The 17136-nt window shown below is 35.9% G+C and overlaps 1 protein-coding gene across 1 annotated transcript; it reads left to right on the forward strand.

The window, feature by feature from the left end:
- Positions 1–4435: 4435 nt before the first annotated feature.
- Positions 4436–8520, forward strand: LOC137736961 (uncharacterized). The gene is made up of 6 exons (XM_068476288.1): positions 4436–4971; positions 6180–6345; positions 6792–6968; positions 7081–7164; positions 7694–7775; positions 7879–8520. The coding sequence occupies exons 1-6, from the start codon at positions 4592–4594 to the stop codon at positions 8313–8315; spliced, it is 1326 nt and encodes a 441-aa protein (XP_068332389.1). The 5' UTR covers positions 4436–4591; the 3' UTR covers positions 8316–8520.
- The last annotated feature ends 8616 nt before the right edge of the window (positions 8521–17136 follow it).

Below are 17136 nucleotides of genomic sequence, written 5' to 3' on the forward strand. Positions count from 1 at the left end.
GGACTAAGGCAAGACCGCACCAAACAGAGCAAGCTTTCTCTAAGTGCAGAAAACCTTAGTTCTTGAGGAAGAAGCTTTCCTCACGTTATGGGATTTCTTTAAGTTTCCAGTAGGCTTCCTTAGTCACAACAAAATATTTCCTGAGTATTAAGAATCCTAGATTAGCCACCCTTAAACCATGCAAGTAAGCACATGCTTTCTCTCTCATGCTAAACTAGTGAATTTTTAGTTTCCACACCATGCTTCTCATACAAGTTACAATTTATGTATCATGCAATCAATTGCTAAATTGGAGACATTAATTCAACAGGAATACTTTCTAAGATATGCTAATTTTTTTTGAAGTATTTCAGGCACTACAACAAGAGTGGCTTAATGTGTCGAAGATATATTCTTCTAAACTCAATTGTTGCTTCAAAAACTGAATATCAAAGAGCATGCCTTCAATCACAACATCAAGTTGCATTTTACCATTGAGCATGTCCATGAGACATTTGGAATCTGACTCAACCTGACAACCTCAAAGCCCTTGTCAATACAAGCCATCATCGCCACTCGTATCACTTTCGTCTCTGCCATTAAATTAGACTCATAAAGCAAGTCACCTCCGCCACTTGCCCCCTGAAAAATGCTCGCAAAATCTCGTGCCACCCATCCAAAGCCACCTCGTCTTGACTCCTTGATCCAAGCTCCATCACAGTTGACTTTAATTGTACGAAAAGGTGGTCGTGCCCAACTGGCAAGTAGAAAAGTACTCACCGGAGCACCCCTTACCTTGTCTATACACGGGACCTCCCCTTTCTTCAAATCTTCAAACTCACACCTTTGCTTTCTCAATAGCATTATAGATTCCATGGGCTCCACAATTTTCCTTTCAAATACTAAGGAATTCCTAGACTTCCAGATCCTCGACAAACCAAAGACCACCCATTTCATATAGCTTTACGGATCTTCATGAGGATATACAAAACTTGAATTTAACAAATAATCAAAGATTAGACAAGGATAATTTTGATAACTTTTTGTTGTTTTTATTTTAATTTGTTTTTACTATAATAGATGGTGGAAATTAAAAGATTGCAATCGTAATAGAGTTGGAGGGTTGAAAGATAAGGATTGAGAATTCTGATAGATATGCCTACATGATAGAGATTGAAAGATTGTAGGGATAGTTACCACTGATGCCCAAATCTAACTCGACCAAAAGGTCCCCAACATATTGGTGGCTCCATTGTGAACCAGGTCGCAACTCTGATTCAATGACTCTAAGATCTACAAGAAACACTACCGGGAGTAACAACGTCTCAGAGGAAGCAGGTGAGGCTGCTCCCAAGCTGAACAAACCTCAGCTTGAGGAGCAGCAACAGGAAAGCCAAGAGAACTTGGAAGAGTATGCCATGCCAGACATCATTGCTACTATTCGTGCTTTGGGCTTTCATGCTTTGGGAAAATCTCAAAAGGAGACCGCCTCGTAAAATCCCAACCTGTATCAGATCAATCATTTCCTTAAAAAAAAAAAAACAAAAGAAAAAAAAGGAGGCTATAAGCTAACTTGACGGTGAATACACCTCTAGAAATCCATCTCTGTATAATTTTCTGCACCATATCTTCAGGCAACGCCATTTTCGAAAAACTCTGAAACAACACAATCAACATTAGAAATGTGAGCATCACCAATAGTTTCAATTAAAGGGCCATTTAGAACTCACAAATCCTTTCAAAACTTCACACTCTCTCCCCTAACAATTCTCCAAGTCATGCCTCTTTTTAGAAGATTAGCTCCATCTAGAATCCATTTCCTATTGAAGCAGATTTTGGACTTTGAAGAACCTAGGTAAAGTAATAATAAAAAGATTTTCTATGAAGCAATATTAGGGAAAATAAGAAATTGTTCACTCTCGACCATTCGAGTACCAGTTTTTACTAGCCCACCGTCACCAGTGTCATACCATGGCAGCCATGGAAATTGAGTACCAGGCTACCAGCCATCATTGGCCGGCCGTCGCTGATATCGCACCAAGACAACCATGGAAATGAGGAGGAGGCTAAACGATTTTGATGGTTTAAAGGCCAGGATGGAATCAATGGGGAATAAAGAAATGTAAGCCATTATATTTCTTTTAACCATTTGGATTAGAAGTCTTGTATCGTATTCACTCAAAAAAACAAACCGAGGATCCAAATCCATATGAAAAACCCTATAAACACGTTATTTATTCACTTGTATTTTCTTCCATGCACAACTATATCACTGGTGGAGCTGGAGCTACACCCACGACTAAGGTAGGTTGTAGCATAGGGAGCTTTAGTTTGAACTCTTGCTAATAGTTTATGTATTAGCCTACTTTGACCTATTATACTTATATATAGCTACTAGTACAAAAAATACTTTGCGCGATGCAGGTCCTTCGTAGCGTAAAGTCAAAAAACGTCGCGCAAAAATTAGTCCAACGAACCTTCATCGTGCACCAATGGTCGCGCCAAGGCATTGAAAGCAGGGTTTGCGCAATGAGCACAAAACCACTTGGCGCGACGTATGTTATTCATCACGCAAAGTATCTTTGCGGGACGTAGGGAGTGCATCGCGCAAAGTATCTTTGCGTGACGTATGTTACTTCTTCGTTGCGCAAACCCTTTTTTTTTTAATTTAATTTTTAATAAATATTGTAATTAAATTCTAAACAATAATTAATAAACAAAAAAAAAAGTATTTAATTATAAAATATTTAAAAATGTACATACAAGATCTCCGAACAAAAAAGAAAAAACTACAAGAAGTAGTCTTCTAGGTTTTATACATCATCCTACTGGGTACCAATTGGGCGAAGTGGCTGGGAGGTCGAAGGTGGAGTAAGATCAGGTGCTGGCATCAGGATTTAGAGGTCGGACATCTGTAAGGCCCGTACAATCATACTCATTTGCTCACCCTGGGCCCTCATCTGCTCGCCCTGGGCCACAAGCTGAGCTTTTATGGTTGTCACTCCCTCCTTTAAGGCATCTGTTTACGCAACATAACCGAAATAAGTACCAGTCCAACTATGTCTTGTGCATCATCGCCTACATTTTGAGGGACAGAAAAATCCACTAAACCAACCTATACAGTTCAACAACAATTAGCTTATGCCATTTTTTTAGCCTATGAACATAGAACACCCTCTGCACAAACTCATGTGTTAGCATAAATTGATGAGCACCTGATTTTCTTATGCTACAGTTAAGATATTATGATGGGCGTATGTCTGGAATTATTGTTAATTTACATTTGATTTCATACTTATACGTAGTATGATTTTCTGAAAACTATATATGTTTTACGGCGAGAGGTTAGTATGTTCAGAAAATAAATGTGTTTTATAAACCTTTGTTTTTGCCCAGTCACACCTTCTGTTTTTGCCCCTCTAGGACTTAGTTAAATTCTCTGTGGCGTACAAGGAATCTCCAGTGGTTTTGCCATATCCCTAAATAAATATAGGAGCATATTTCCAGTTATGTAATAAGTACCTTAACTAGATCTGACTTCTCTACTTATATCGTACTGTCATCTATGCTCTGACTACTTATGTTTTTATGGGTTCTTTCCACTACTGCGCACTCTACTTATTAGCTTAAATAAATGTTAGCTTTAGTTTAAATTTATCCATATTTTTATATCACGTTCCTTATGGTTTCATCACCTTCGGGTGTTGGCCCGCATGCCTCAACTTCGGTCGGGATGTGTCATCTGTCATTGAACTATATTTTGTCTAGGTGGCAAATAAAATGTGGTAACTTAGAAAGAGATGACAATGAGAGATTCTCTCATGCAACCAGTTTATCACGTATTAGTCGCCTATTAAATGAAGAATTGAACATATAACATACACAAGAGAATTTCTAGCAGATGAGAGTGCTTAAATCATTTTTGGTAACACAAAGTGGAGCACACTTGCATTAAGAACTGGAGGTTTTGTGTTCGAAACCTGTTGCTGGTATGGAAGCCAAACTTGTAGCCAAGGGAGACTGAAATTCTTCTATGAGCCTTTCTGACTTCCGAAAAAGATGGATAACCATGACTTGTTACTGGTTATTCCATTTTTAAAAAAGAAAAAAAAACTGTGACAATTTCACCGTTTGTCATCTTCCTGAAGCACCCAATCTCACAAAAAGGGACAAAGGAATGTCTCCCTCTTACTCCCCAACAGTGAAAAGCATCACAAAAACCAGCAATCTTACCCTCAATTTTCACGTGGCCCGTTAACCTAAACCCCCACCCTCACCACGCTCCCTTCCACACGTGTACCCCACCTCCAGATAAATCCGCATGCCAGCGAATCCACGCGCCAAAAAATCACGTCCACGAAAACACAACTCACACCCTACCAACCTCCATCAACGGTTCTGATCTAACAACCGCCGTTCTCTCTCTCTCTCCAGAACTTTCTTCTCTCTTTCCCTAATTCTAATTGGATACACAGAAAGGAGCGAGGAGAGAGAGAGAGAGACAGAGAGAGAAAGGGGGCGGATAATCGAACGCCGATGTGATTCCGTTTTCTTGAGCTCTCATTTTCTCGGGAAAATAATACTTTCACGGAAAATCTCGGTTTTAGACAGGATGGAGGAAATATTGTCCGATCTGATGGAGTTCTTCGTAAAACCCTCGATAACCGAAACATTCGTCGACATATTGCTTTGTGCAGTCCCGATATGGTTGGCCGTGATGATTGGCCTCGTGATCGGCTGGTCATGGCGGCCCAGGTGGACCGGTCTCCTGTACCTCGGCCTTCGGAGCAAGTTCCGGTTCCTCTGGACCGCGCCGCCGGGGTTCGGTGCCCGCCGCCTCTGGCTCGCCTTCACGGCGCTCTCCGCTTTCTCCCTTTGCCGTACGATTTGGTCCACTTTCAAGGGGAAAGGGAAAGTAACGCCGCCGTCTGCTGGGGACTCGGCGGCTTCGGGTTCGGCAGCCGCCGCCGAGAGCGGCATCGAGATTGTTGGGTGAGTTTCTAGCTGTATCAGCTTCTAATAGTAAAATTTCCTCTTTTTTTATATATGAAATAGTCAATTGTGTAAGGGTTTGGCACCGACTGAAAGAACATTTTGTTTTCCTTGGAATTCGATGTTTTGGGATTCTTGTGCGAGTGCATTTGGATATTTGATATTAATAGTTCAACATTGTTAAAATGTAATTCATGTGGGAGAGAGGACACTGTTAGTTTTTCCAGCGGACTGAAAACATGTGAGCTAAATTTAAGGGCTTTCAGAATGCAGAAATATGGATAAAGCCACGGTAAAGGACTTGTATATTTTGTCGGGAGATGGAAGAAGCCGTACTTATGGTTACCGATTAGGGTTACATCACTTTTGGGATTTTGTGGAACCACTGGAACTCTGCGATTTTTTATGCGGTTTTTGGTTTTGCTTCCATGAGATTGCTTTTTAGAGTTGGAATCATTGGTTTTGGCATCTTGAATGTGGTGACATTATGGCATTGGAGTTCTTTACATGTGATCTTTCTGAACCAGAATTTTTGTTTCTGCATAGCCTAGGTTGCTTCTGTGTGGTGATGGAATTTTGTCAACCTTTGAAAACGGTTTTAGTTTTTAAGAAGAGTGGATGGAACTCAGCGATTTTTTATGCGGTTTTTGGTTTTACTTCCATGAGATTGCTTTTTAAGATTGGAATCATTGGTCATTATAAAGTTGGCATCTTGAATGTGGTGACATTATGGCATTGGAGTTATGTACATGCGGTCTTTCTGAACCGGAGTTTTTGTTTCTACACAGCCTAGGTTGTTTCTTTCTGGTGATGGAACTTTGCCAACCTTTGAAAACAGTTTTAGTTTTTAAGAAGAGTGGAAGTTGTGCAGAAATGATTCCTTTCTATTTGGGTTTGAGAGTTGTTCATGTTTCTGGTACGATTTTTACAGTTACTGCTATGTTAGTTCAATTACTGGAAATTTCATATTACATGGACTCTTTAACTCACTTGGGGAAGAAGAAAGACCCGCTTTTGTTGGGTTGACACTTGAAATCAAGTAGTTGGCCTTTTTAATTGTTGTATATATGTTGCAGACCTTGTAATTTTACTGTTTTTTTGTCTTAGTGTTTTAGTGTTGCCTTGAAAAACTTGGTGTTTAGATTCTTTAGAATATTGATGTCTCTTTTATTGATTCATTGCCTCATGATGCCTTGACTTCCTCACAGACTCATTGCTAAAGGTGACAAGAGAGTCCAGGATGTTGTCACAGAAACTGATTTGGAGCACCTAGTGAGTTTAATTGGAGGGAGAGAGGGAGAAGTGGAGTGGCAAAGCTTGATGGAGAGGTCGACTGCAAGCATGGCATACAAAGCATGGCGCCATGATCCTGAGGTAGATGCTGACCTTGACTTTTTTCTACCCTTTTAACTTTTTAATTTTTGTGTTTCATGTGCTGAAAACATACGTCTGAAAGCTGTTGATGTGTTAGATGTATATTTATCAAGAAATTGTTAATGATTGGGATGTCTATTTTTTATACCTTCCGGTTTCATTCACATATATTTCTTGTGATCCTCAATTGACATTTGACATCATTATTAACTTCATGAATGATACTCTTTTACCCAACCTTGTTGCACAACCACATATGTTATTCCTTTTTCCATACCAAACTGACCAAAGAGTTTGTCGTCTAAAATATCCTTTCTCTTATTGCAAAATTAAATTTTTCATATTGCTATTCCAGTTACCCTGATTCTTGTTTTAGTACTGTGAAATATCAAATTTTTAGTACCATACATAGTATTTTAGTATCTGATAGTGGTTTTGTTTATCAGACAGGTCCCACTGTATACTGTAGCAGAACTGTCTTTGAGGATGCAACTCCGGAGTTGGTTAGAGATTTTTTCTGGGATGATGAGTTTCGACCTAAATGGGATCCGATGCTCACATACTGTAAGATATTGGAGGAATGCCCACAGACTGGAACAATGATCGTTCATTGGATTAAAAAGGTCAGTGAAAGAAAGGATTTACCCGGTTATATGCTGATTCTGCACTTTCATTATATCTCTTTCTAGTTGAAAATATGAATGATTACTTCCCACTTGATCCTTTGTTGTGCAGTTCCCTTTTTTCTGCAGTGATCGGGAATATTTAATTGGTCGAAGAATATGGGAGGCTGGAAAAACTTATTATTGTTTGACAAAGGTGCTTTTCGAAGAAAATACTCATTGATGCTTGTATTGTAGCCCTCTTTCCATAATTATATCTTTTACTTTCTTTTTGAACAGGAGATTGTCTTGTATCGTAGCGATTCCATATATTTCACTTTAGAGAAATTGGCTGGATTGTGTTTCAGTTATGAGTCAAACGTAGAATAGAACTGAGATGGGTTGGGTAGAATCTAATTTGTCATCAGAAAAGCTGAACCAACATAACTTAAAATATAATTTGAATTGGTTGGCATGCACTCTTGAAGTAATACAAAAAGGTGTCAGGTTTGCCCAAGTTACATTTGCAAGGTGAGCATAATAAAACTATGAAACTAAAAGCAAGAAATATTGTATCTTTGTTTTCTTTTGCAGTATAATCTTGCATCTCTTCTCATGCCGTGCATTTGAGTTTTTTTCATGGTTTGAGCATCGTATCTTTTCTATTACAGTGTTCAGATAAAAAATATGATCATGTTGAAATTCATATATAGTCGAGTCTGATTCTATGAGCTACAATATTGCAGGGTGTTCCATATCCAAGTTTGCCTAAGCGTGACAAGCCCAGACGTGTGGAACAATATTTCTCTAGTTGGATAATCAAGGCTGGTAAGAATTCAATCAAAAACCTGATTTTGCAACAATAATTTGGTCAATCTTGGTAACAATGTAATGGCGAATACTCATTTGCTGAATTGGAAAACAAATGCAGTGGAGTCTCGGAAAGGAGATGGACAGTTAACTGCATGTGAGGTTACCCTCGTACACTATGAAGACATGGGCATCCCCAAAGATGTGGCAAAGTTGGGCGTCCGTCATGGGATGTGGTCCACTGTCAAAAAATTACACTCTGGTATGAGAGCATACCAGAATGCGAGGAAATCAGAGGCTTGTCTGTCGCAAAGTGCCCAGATGGCCAAAATCACCACAAAGGTATCCTCCCATGGAAGCATGAATTATTTGGAGCCGACACCCGGAGAAGAGGAAAAAGGTCAAATCCCAAACAATAAAAGACCAAATGGAAACGGCATTGATTGGAAATTGATAGTTATAGGTGGATCTGTGGCTCTGGTTTGTGGACTTCACACAGGTGCAATAGGGAAGGGGTTGTTACTTGGAGCAGGGCAGAGATTCGCCCGAAGGACATGAGAGGACCGTGCGAAGACTTATTCCAGCCAATCGCACACGTAATCTGTCACTCTGTTTCTATATTCTTGAATTTTATTTCCACATCGACCCATTAATTGTTACAAATTATGATAAAATTATACGGTAAATTTTTTGTATTGGCTTCAAGCCTTCAACATCATGTCTATATGTACTTTATGTTCGTTAATCTTATTCCTTATCGACACATCTTACGAGCTGTGAAAAATTACATCGAGTGAAGTAAAGCACCTTAATGGCTTTGGGGATCCAATTTGTATGCCTTTTTTCAGCACACGAGTATGCATATTATATATGGCTTTTCAAACAATTTTCTTTCTTTGATTTCTTAGAGTTAACCTTTACTGTTCATTTTCAAGACTAATGAAGAAAGTATTTTATGTTAATCTATATTTGCGTGATGGTAACCGAGACTAGGAGAAATGAAAAACTCAACGATGTTGGTCGTGAGAGACAGGGCGGAGCCAAGTACAAGGCTCCTTTAGGCTATAGCATAGGAAGAGTTTGGTTCTTCAAGTTTAAAAATATTAATTTTTAGGTTAGTTTATGATTTTTAATTGTCATATTTCACATAAGAAATGAAATTTTTTATTAGTAAGCCTATTTTTAAGAATAATAAGAGCTAATAGATGTTAAATAAACTCATCATTTTAACCAATATTATATTTAATAGTAATAAATTAAAACTTCCATATTACAAATGGTTCCTTATTTTGTTCACTTGAAAGCTTTGAAGGCTAGAAACCTAGAAAACATAGCATAAAATTCTTGCTTCAAATTACTACATTCAAGTTTTTACTATTATATAACTTGGGTTGTGATTTTCACACCCTTAACTACTTTTCCCACACCCCTTCCTATTTTTTAATACTTAATTGGTATCCTACTATTTAATCTTCCATATACACCCTTCCTACTTTTTTATGGTAATTAATGAAAGATTAAATAGGGAGAGGTATATATGGAAGATTAAATAGTATGATACAAATTAAGTATTAAAAAATATGGAGGGATGTGGGAAAAGTAGTTAAAGGTGTGAAAATCACAACCCTATAACTTTATGTAGGCAACATAAGATTAAAAATTTGATTTCGTAGTAATAATTTTAGCTTAGCCCACTCATCGAATAATTTCTAGCTACGCCATGAGAGAGTATAAAACATTGAAGGGGAACGCACGCTTGAGAAATTTTCGAACAACATCGTGATATTGGAGATTTTTCTTAGTAAAAGTTTGTATGTTAAAGATTTTCGCGGGGAAATAGATAAAGTAGAACGTTTCTTTTTGGATCATTGAAATCCCACAAAGAAAAAAAAAATGATAAAGATGGTTGCAACTAAACTAGCTGTACGTGCATGATCAAGTCATAATTATTAAGCCAATAATTGAGCAGTGTTGGGTCATTGAGGCCCAAGTGCCATAATCAGGGAGAAATTGAGATCGACAAAGTAAACGAGTTTGATGTAAGACAAGATATAAGTTGATTCTTACAAATAAACAGAATAAAACTAAAACAATTCAAATTTGGATTAAAAAAATGGCAAAAAGAAAATTCATACATGATATCACATTAATTAAACTGTGATGCTCAGTCACAGAGATTTACATGTTCTAACTATAACGAACTTTAGGTTTGCTAACTAATCAGTGGCAGGTTTGTTGATTAGTCTCAATCTCTCAAATCGTTCACGTTTTTTTTTTTTTTTCTCATTCAAATCTTTCACGTTTTAATGGATCTAAATAATTTATGACAATTTCAAGTTATAATCATTTTGTTTCTGCCATAGAAACCTCACAACCACCACCATTACCAAGAGGTCCACCACAAGATTAATAAGAATACAGTGTATCAAATATCTAACAGTTTTATTGTACGATTATTATCAGAAACTCATCTTGATCTTTAGACAATCCTACTTCGTCTAGGACCCGGCCTCGCCAGAAACCAATCCTGAGTTTTAAGCAATTCTACTCTGCCTAGGACTCAGCCAAACCACCAGTGCTTCACCATTGGGTTGAGACTAGCAGCCTCCTTTCTAGACTGTCAACCAACTCGGCTCAAATTCAGGATTTAAGGACCAAATCCAGGATTTCAGACCAGTGCAATATTGAAAATGGTCATTGTCAGTGCCATTCCTGAAACCCTAATATCATCGATAACTTTTTTTTGTCAAAGAAACTGGTACTGTGGACTATTCTACAACATGTCCTCATGCACTGTCTCAATGGATGTACAAGGTTGAAAGAGATAGACCATCCATCGATATCCCACTTTCTTAACTGGAAGCTGGTGGTTGGCAGGCCCGGCCAAGCACCCTAACTCTAACTTAAAATTTATATTAAAAATGAAAATTTTTAGAGAATTTTGGAGCCTACCTGTGATGATAAATGTATAGTTTTTTAATAATTTTTTTGGTTCAACGTCTCATCCGTATTACCAAATGGCACACTTTATTCATGCTAATTAAAGCCTTAACCACCCACCAGTAGGAAGTGTGAATTTGGTAACTGGTTCTTGTCTTCTCACATATGGTATTGGATTTGCTGAAGGATTGGCTTTGGGTCACCAATGTCAGATATTGATATTATATTGATTTCTCCGTAGATGAGAGGGATTTAATTTATTTACTTATAAATTTTAAAATTTAAACTCATCTAACAGTACTCAATACAACATATAGTTACTAGTAAGCTACATCACCACGCTTAGGTGGTGATTGGTGAGCAAAACTACTTTCTATTTGGTGAATTTAAATACTTGTTCAATAACTTTGAAAAAAAAAAGCTCAAAATAAAATAAAATACTTTGTAATAATAAATAAATTCCATATTAACTCAGTGGTAAGAACAGATACGATGATGGAAGAAAAATAAGCTAAAAATTTAGAACTCCAACGTTAAAGATAATTGGTTTGGATATGATTATTGACTATATATATTGAAGGCATTTTAAAAGAAGAAATGGAAACAACTTTTTTATTTTTTCTAAGTTGAAGGTTACCCATGAAAAAAAAATTGTCCATTTAAGTCCTACCTTTCTGTGTGATTAGTAGGGATACTGCCCAAGCTTTCCAATCAATCAATCCTAAAGAAATTTTTTCTCCAGTAATCTTCAACTTTGACAATATATAGGGGCTCATTCCAAGTCAATGTCAAAAGGGGGCTCATTCCATAAAGTGGTGTATATTTATGGTCACTTTCATGTGAACAAAGTCCTATAATTTGGCATCATCCTTCTGTGTTTATTTTAGAGCTGGGCTTTGAATAAGAGTTGGCAGCCTACTAAGTTTGAAAGAACAGTTGTCCTACGTCTTCAATGGAAAACTGGTTGATCATGTAGTGTCTAATTAACTCTTTAGAATTTCCATTCCTCTTGCCTGGTCTTATTCTTTTCGCAACACCATTACTCATAAAAAGAAGAAGAAGAAGAAATATTTTCATGATACTAAGTATTTGCTTTGATAAGGGATTGGAAGATAAGACGGAAGTTTTGGTTTGTGTTACCAAAACAATTGGTATCTTTTGAATTAAAAAAACTAACAGCAGCCACCATTTGTATTTGTGCAGAGTAACAGTTGTGATTGATTAAACCGAACGAGTACCCATTTGAAGAGGGACATCAACTTCTATAAATAGAGGTTAATTACTGCATATTTTGAATATATGTTTTCACTCTTTCTTTTCGTATATAAGCAAAACCTCCATTATTATCTTGTAGTTTTATAATACAAATCTGGAAACCATTAAACTGCAGTGTTAGCTACTAGAATTCTCGAGTTTCTTGAAAGTCTTCTTTCGGTGTTGGGTTGATTTTCGTAACCGCAAGACGCAGATCGACAATAGCCAGTTGCTAAGCTTCATTGTATTCACATGCCTCTTTCTCATATTCCTATAGAGAAATTAATGAAAAAAACTTGAAATTTTGAATTTTAATAAAAAATTATATAATTTTATTTAATAATAAAGACGAGCAAAAAAGAAGGATAAAAAAACTAACTAAAAACGCGTGCAAAATCAATCCTTAAATGAGGCTATTTCTTTTTGGTCGTGAAATGGGACTAATTTATTCAGCGGGAAAATGGGGGAGCTTTCCCCTTTCTTTGAAGAGATTTTTAGTTGTGATAGGAATACAAGTGGTACACCATGTGTTTTTATGCAACTGGTGTGAAATTTTATTATTTAAGTTATTAACTTTTTAACACATATATCCTAGTATTTATATAGCAACACGTAATGTATCATCCCGTATGACGATCACACCGAAAAATCTCTCCTTTCTTTAGCGCCAATATCATCATCCTATGCCAAGTTGTCCTCTTTTTCTTTTTCTTTTTATCTTTTTTACTTGACTGATCATTCCAGTCATAATATTTATACCATACATGGAGGAGGAAGAGTTTGCCCATCCCCTGGGTTGTGCGCATAATTCAAGAAGATAGTGTAATGCGCATAATTCAAGTAGATAGTGTAATGATAATGTGCCTTAATGTAAAAAGTATATCGGCAATATACTGTCAATATGGTTGAGATACGTCGTTGATACAAGTCATGCGCAAAACCATACACATAAAATGTGTATCTACTCAAGTCCTTCGTGATTGAGTAACGGGAAGACAATTCAAATTTCAAACTTGGATATGTATTAGGGAAGATCTAAGTGAATGAAATTCTATAAAGTTATGGATTTGTGAATGAAGTTCTATGGGTTGCATCTGCGGGTGCCCTGAAATTGTGTTTTTATTTCATGTAAATTAAAAATACTCAATGTAAGAAATAATGATAGTATACATATTTAGTTTTAGAAGTAGTTAGTGTTCACTTTAAGAAATAGTTAATGTTCAGTTTAAAAAATAGTCAATTTTCACTTTAAGAAATAGTTATAGCATCAGTATTCAGTTTAAGAAATAGTAATAGTACCCCTGTTCAGTTATAGAAATATTCAGTGTTGAGTTTAAGAAATAGTCAATGTTCAGTTTAAGGAATAACGATAGTAATGGTGTTTAGTTAAAGAAATAGTGATAGTACTAGTGTTCAGTTTAAGAAATAATGATACTAGTAGTGTTCAGTTTAAGAAATAGTGATAGTATAGTGTTCATTTTAAGAAATAATTGTAGTACTAGTGTTCAATTTAAGAAATAGTCAGTGTTCAATTTAAAAAACAGTGATAGTACTATTGTTCAGATTAAGAAATGTTCAGTTTAAAAATAGTGATAGTACTACTTTTCAATTCAAGAAATAGTAATAGTACCTGTTTTTCAGTTTTACAAATTGTCAGTGTTCAGTTCTAAATATCGTCAGTTTTTTTTCTTTTTTTGTTTTTCGATTGTAATATTATTATTTAGTTTGTTCTCAATGATGCATGGTTGTATTGTTTAACTTAGATGATATGACACAAACTAAAAAATTTGCCCAAACTAAAGTTAAAATCATTGTTTCCAAAATTAAAATAAGCACTGCCTGTATAACTCAAAATAAAGGTTTTCTTCATTTCTTTGGATTGTAATATTATTAACTCTTTTTTTTTTCTTTAAATGATGCATGGTTGTATTATTTATTTATTTTTCCTTAAAATTTTGTTGAAAACAATTTTATTTGTTTTTTGGTATGTGATTAATAAATCATGTTAGTATGTCTTGTAAAAAATGTGATAATAAACCATATGAAATGCGTAATAGAGTGAAAAATAATAATAGAAAGGTGAATCCATATATATAATTAAGTTTCATGCACTAATTTATGACTTTTAAACAACATAAAAGGAAAAACACAAAACAAACAAGAAGTTGGTTCTGTAGAGAGACGAAGTGATGTGAGGGAGGGAGATGTGGGGATAGGGACAACTTAAAAGATGCCACGCAAATAAAAAAAAAAATAAAAAATCTGCTTGTTTATCAATTAGGGACTAGGGAGAGGGGATGACATAAGAGAGGGGAGAGAGGGAAAGAGAGAGGTGGGCGCCACAAGAAGCTGCTACATGGGGAAAATAAAAAGTCAGTGTTGGTGCGTGGGTAGCACACGCACATAGGTGAAAGATGTCAAAAGCCTATGGGAGGTGTGGGCACCTTGACACAATTATTTCTAAGTGAGTCTGATTACTTGTCTTTTTACATTAAATTTTAAGTCATTTTTATTAAATAAAAATTTAGCATGGCTTTTTGTTAAGAAAAAGTTGGCCCAAGCTTTTTTTATTAAAGCTCGATATTCCCATTTCTACACTAGATGTGGTAATGAATAGAATATGAAAGGATAACTTATTTATACGTGCCTTGAAGCAATCTTTCATCGTAACCATAATTCACATGCTATAAAATTTCTCCAATATCCGAGGATGTTGAGCAGCCTAGCCTTTCCTCTAGGTTTTTGATATGGTCTAGATGTGCCACTAATGCTGCTTTTCTCGGCTAGATTCATCTATTCATCTGATAGATCGACTTCTAGTGAGCTGAGATTTAGTATTAGGTCTTCTGTTTTTCATTAATGCAATTGCTTTAATCTTTGAAGGGGGATTAGGATTTTGCTTCTTAGTTTATTTTAACTTATTTTGTTTCCTAGATACCTTCTTTAGGAAGGATTTATAGTAGTATAAATAAGGCGTATTTGGTCATTAGGGTTCTCTACACACTATTTTGGAGAACTCGGTTTAGAGAGTTTATGATCCAAATTTATTTATATACAAGGTGCTTTCTATCTATGCTTTTAGTAATATTTTGCTTTTTTTTATTAATGAAAATGCATAACTAATCCTTTTGGCTGGGGCGAGGTCACGAGTCTTAGCATAAATATGTAGTTTTTATTGAATTGCTTATGATATTATGCATGCATACTTTGAACTATTAATCACTATGTCTAAACTGTCATTACGTCTTAGTGCTTCACAATCATTAATATGATGTTTATGTAAGTAATTGGATGCAATACGGTCGGAATACCACTAGAGAATTGAGTAGGGCTTCATGTGATTAATTATAATTCACATAAGGCGAATATCATGCTCTTAAGGGTTGTATGTTTTGAAAAGGTTTTCACAAAGTTTAATGAGTCTTGCATGCTCATATTTGATATGAATATCACAAACGGATTGCATGTTAGATATACGTTCTTACTTGAATATTACAAGGAGAATATGCATAAGGAAAACACAATCTTCAAAGTTGCATGTGTAAACTTATGTAATTGGTAAAACTACATAGGATTATTAAAGTGACGACGTAACCCTAATGCTTTTACAACTTGATTTTCAAAAACTATGTTCTTTAGTTTAATTTCCTTTTGTCCTTTAAAAAAAAAAAAATTCTTTTTATTAAAAGTTGTATTTCTTATTTTAAGTCATAAAATCTTTTCTAAATTTTGTTCTCAATAATTATTTAGGAATTAGTTTTAAGTACAAATTATTCATCCAAACTCTATGAAAAGGACCTTGTATGAGCATTCTTACTACAGTTACCGTGTACTCTTGCAAGTATTTTAACTGTTTTTATCCCTACTTTTGCAGGTAAAACTACATAGGATATTAAAATTCTTAAAAATACGAATGTACAATTAGCATTTTTAAGAGATTATAATATTTCGGGTGTATTGAATTAGAAATTGATTTTGTTAAGGAAAGTAAAGCCTATTAAGGCTTATTTAATGTGATATGATATCGATATGATATCAATCACCTAGACTGATTCCTTTCCTTTCATATAGACATGTAAAATAAGGAACAACTTGTATAGGCATAATTGTGGGATCTTAATTGATCATTGTATATGTATAAAGAACTCTGTATTGAATTATTAGTTATCAATGAATTTATACACAATTATTGAATTCTTACATGGTACTAGAGCTACTGGGCCTCTGATAACCAAAACCTTTTTGCCGTTCCAACATAGCAAGAAACCCTACCAACTGTATCTCTTCTTGTCGACATCCTTGGCGCTTGAAGATCCCGTCGTAACAAAATCCTCAGCCAAGCCTGAGATGAACAAGTATGACGATCCCAGTGATCCCCTTTACCTTCACCACTCCGATCAGCCTGGAGCCATCCTGGTTACTCAACAACTAAATGAAGAAAACTATTCCACCTAGAGTCGTGCCATGTCCATGGTTCTTAATGCTAAAAATAAAGAAGGCTTCATTGACGAGACCATAAAAAAGCCGGAATGCGCTTCCACTGTAAAATTTCAATTCGCTGCAATAATCTTGTCAAATCATGGCTTCTTAACTCGATTTCCCAAGATATCAGGGCGAGTGTGATCTATAGTGACATTGCTCATGAGATTTGGAATGATTTGAAGGAACGTTTTTCACATGTGAATAGTGTACATCTCTTTCATATTGAACAGAGATACATGGTTGCATTTAAGGCAATATGAATATCAATGCTTACTATACCAAATTGAAAGGTTTCTGGGATGAGCACGATGCACTGTGCTCTATTCCAAACTGTACATTTAGGATTGTGAAGGAAGTGTTGTAGTTTCAGCAAAGTCAAAAGACCATGAAATTCCTGATAGGTCTTAATGATGCCTACGCTGCAGTCAGGGGACAAATCTTGCTTATAGATCCCCTTGCTGCCATTAACAAAGCCTACTCACTTATCATACAAGATGAGAGTAAAAAGCAATTTCAAATCACGATCTATCAAAGCCTCAATCACCGATGTAGTAGCCTTTGCAGTGCAAGATAATTCAAGGAATTCTGGTAGGAACTTCACACCTAAGAACCCTCATCTTAATTGTGACCACTGCAACACCATAAGGCACACCTCAGAGACATGTCGAGCGCATCTCAAATGCAAATATTATGAGTGGAAAGG

This window comes from Pyrus communis, chromosome 6 (genome assembly GCF_963583255.1).
Source record: "Pyrus communis chromosome 6, drPyrComm1.1, whole genome shotgun sequence".
Classification (NCBI taxonomy): Eukaryota; Viridiplantae; Streptophyta; class Magnoliopsida; order Rosales; family Rosaceae; genus Pyrus; species Pyrus communis.

Coding starts and splice junctions, on each gene's coding strand:
- LOC137736961 (XM_068476288.1), top strand. CDS start 4,592: ATGGAGGAAATATTGTCCGATCTGATGGAGTTCTTCGTAAAACCCTCG. Junction 7,165..7,693: donor CTTATTATTGTTTGACAAAG/GTGCTTTTCGAA, acceptor ACAATATTGCAG/GGTGTTCCATATCCAAGTTT. Junction 7,776..7,878: donor TAGTTGGATAATCAAGGCTG/GTAAGAATTCAA, acceptor AAACAAATGCAG/TGGAGTCTCGGAAAGGAGAT.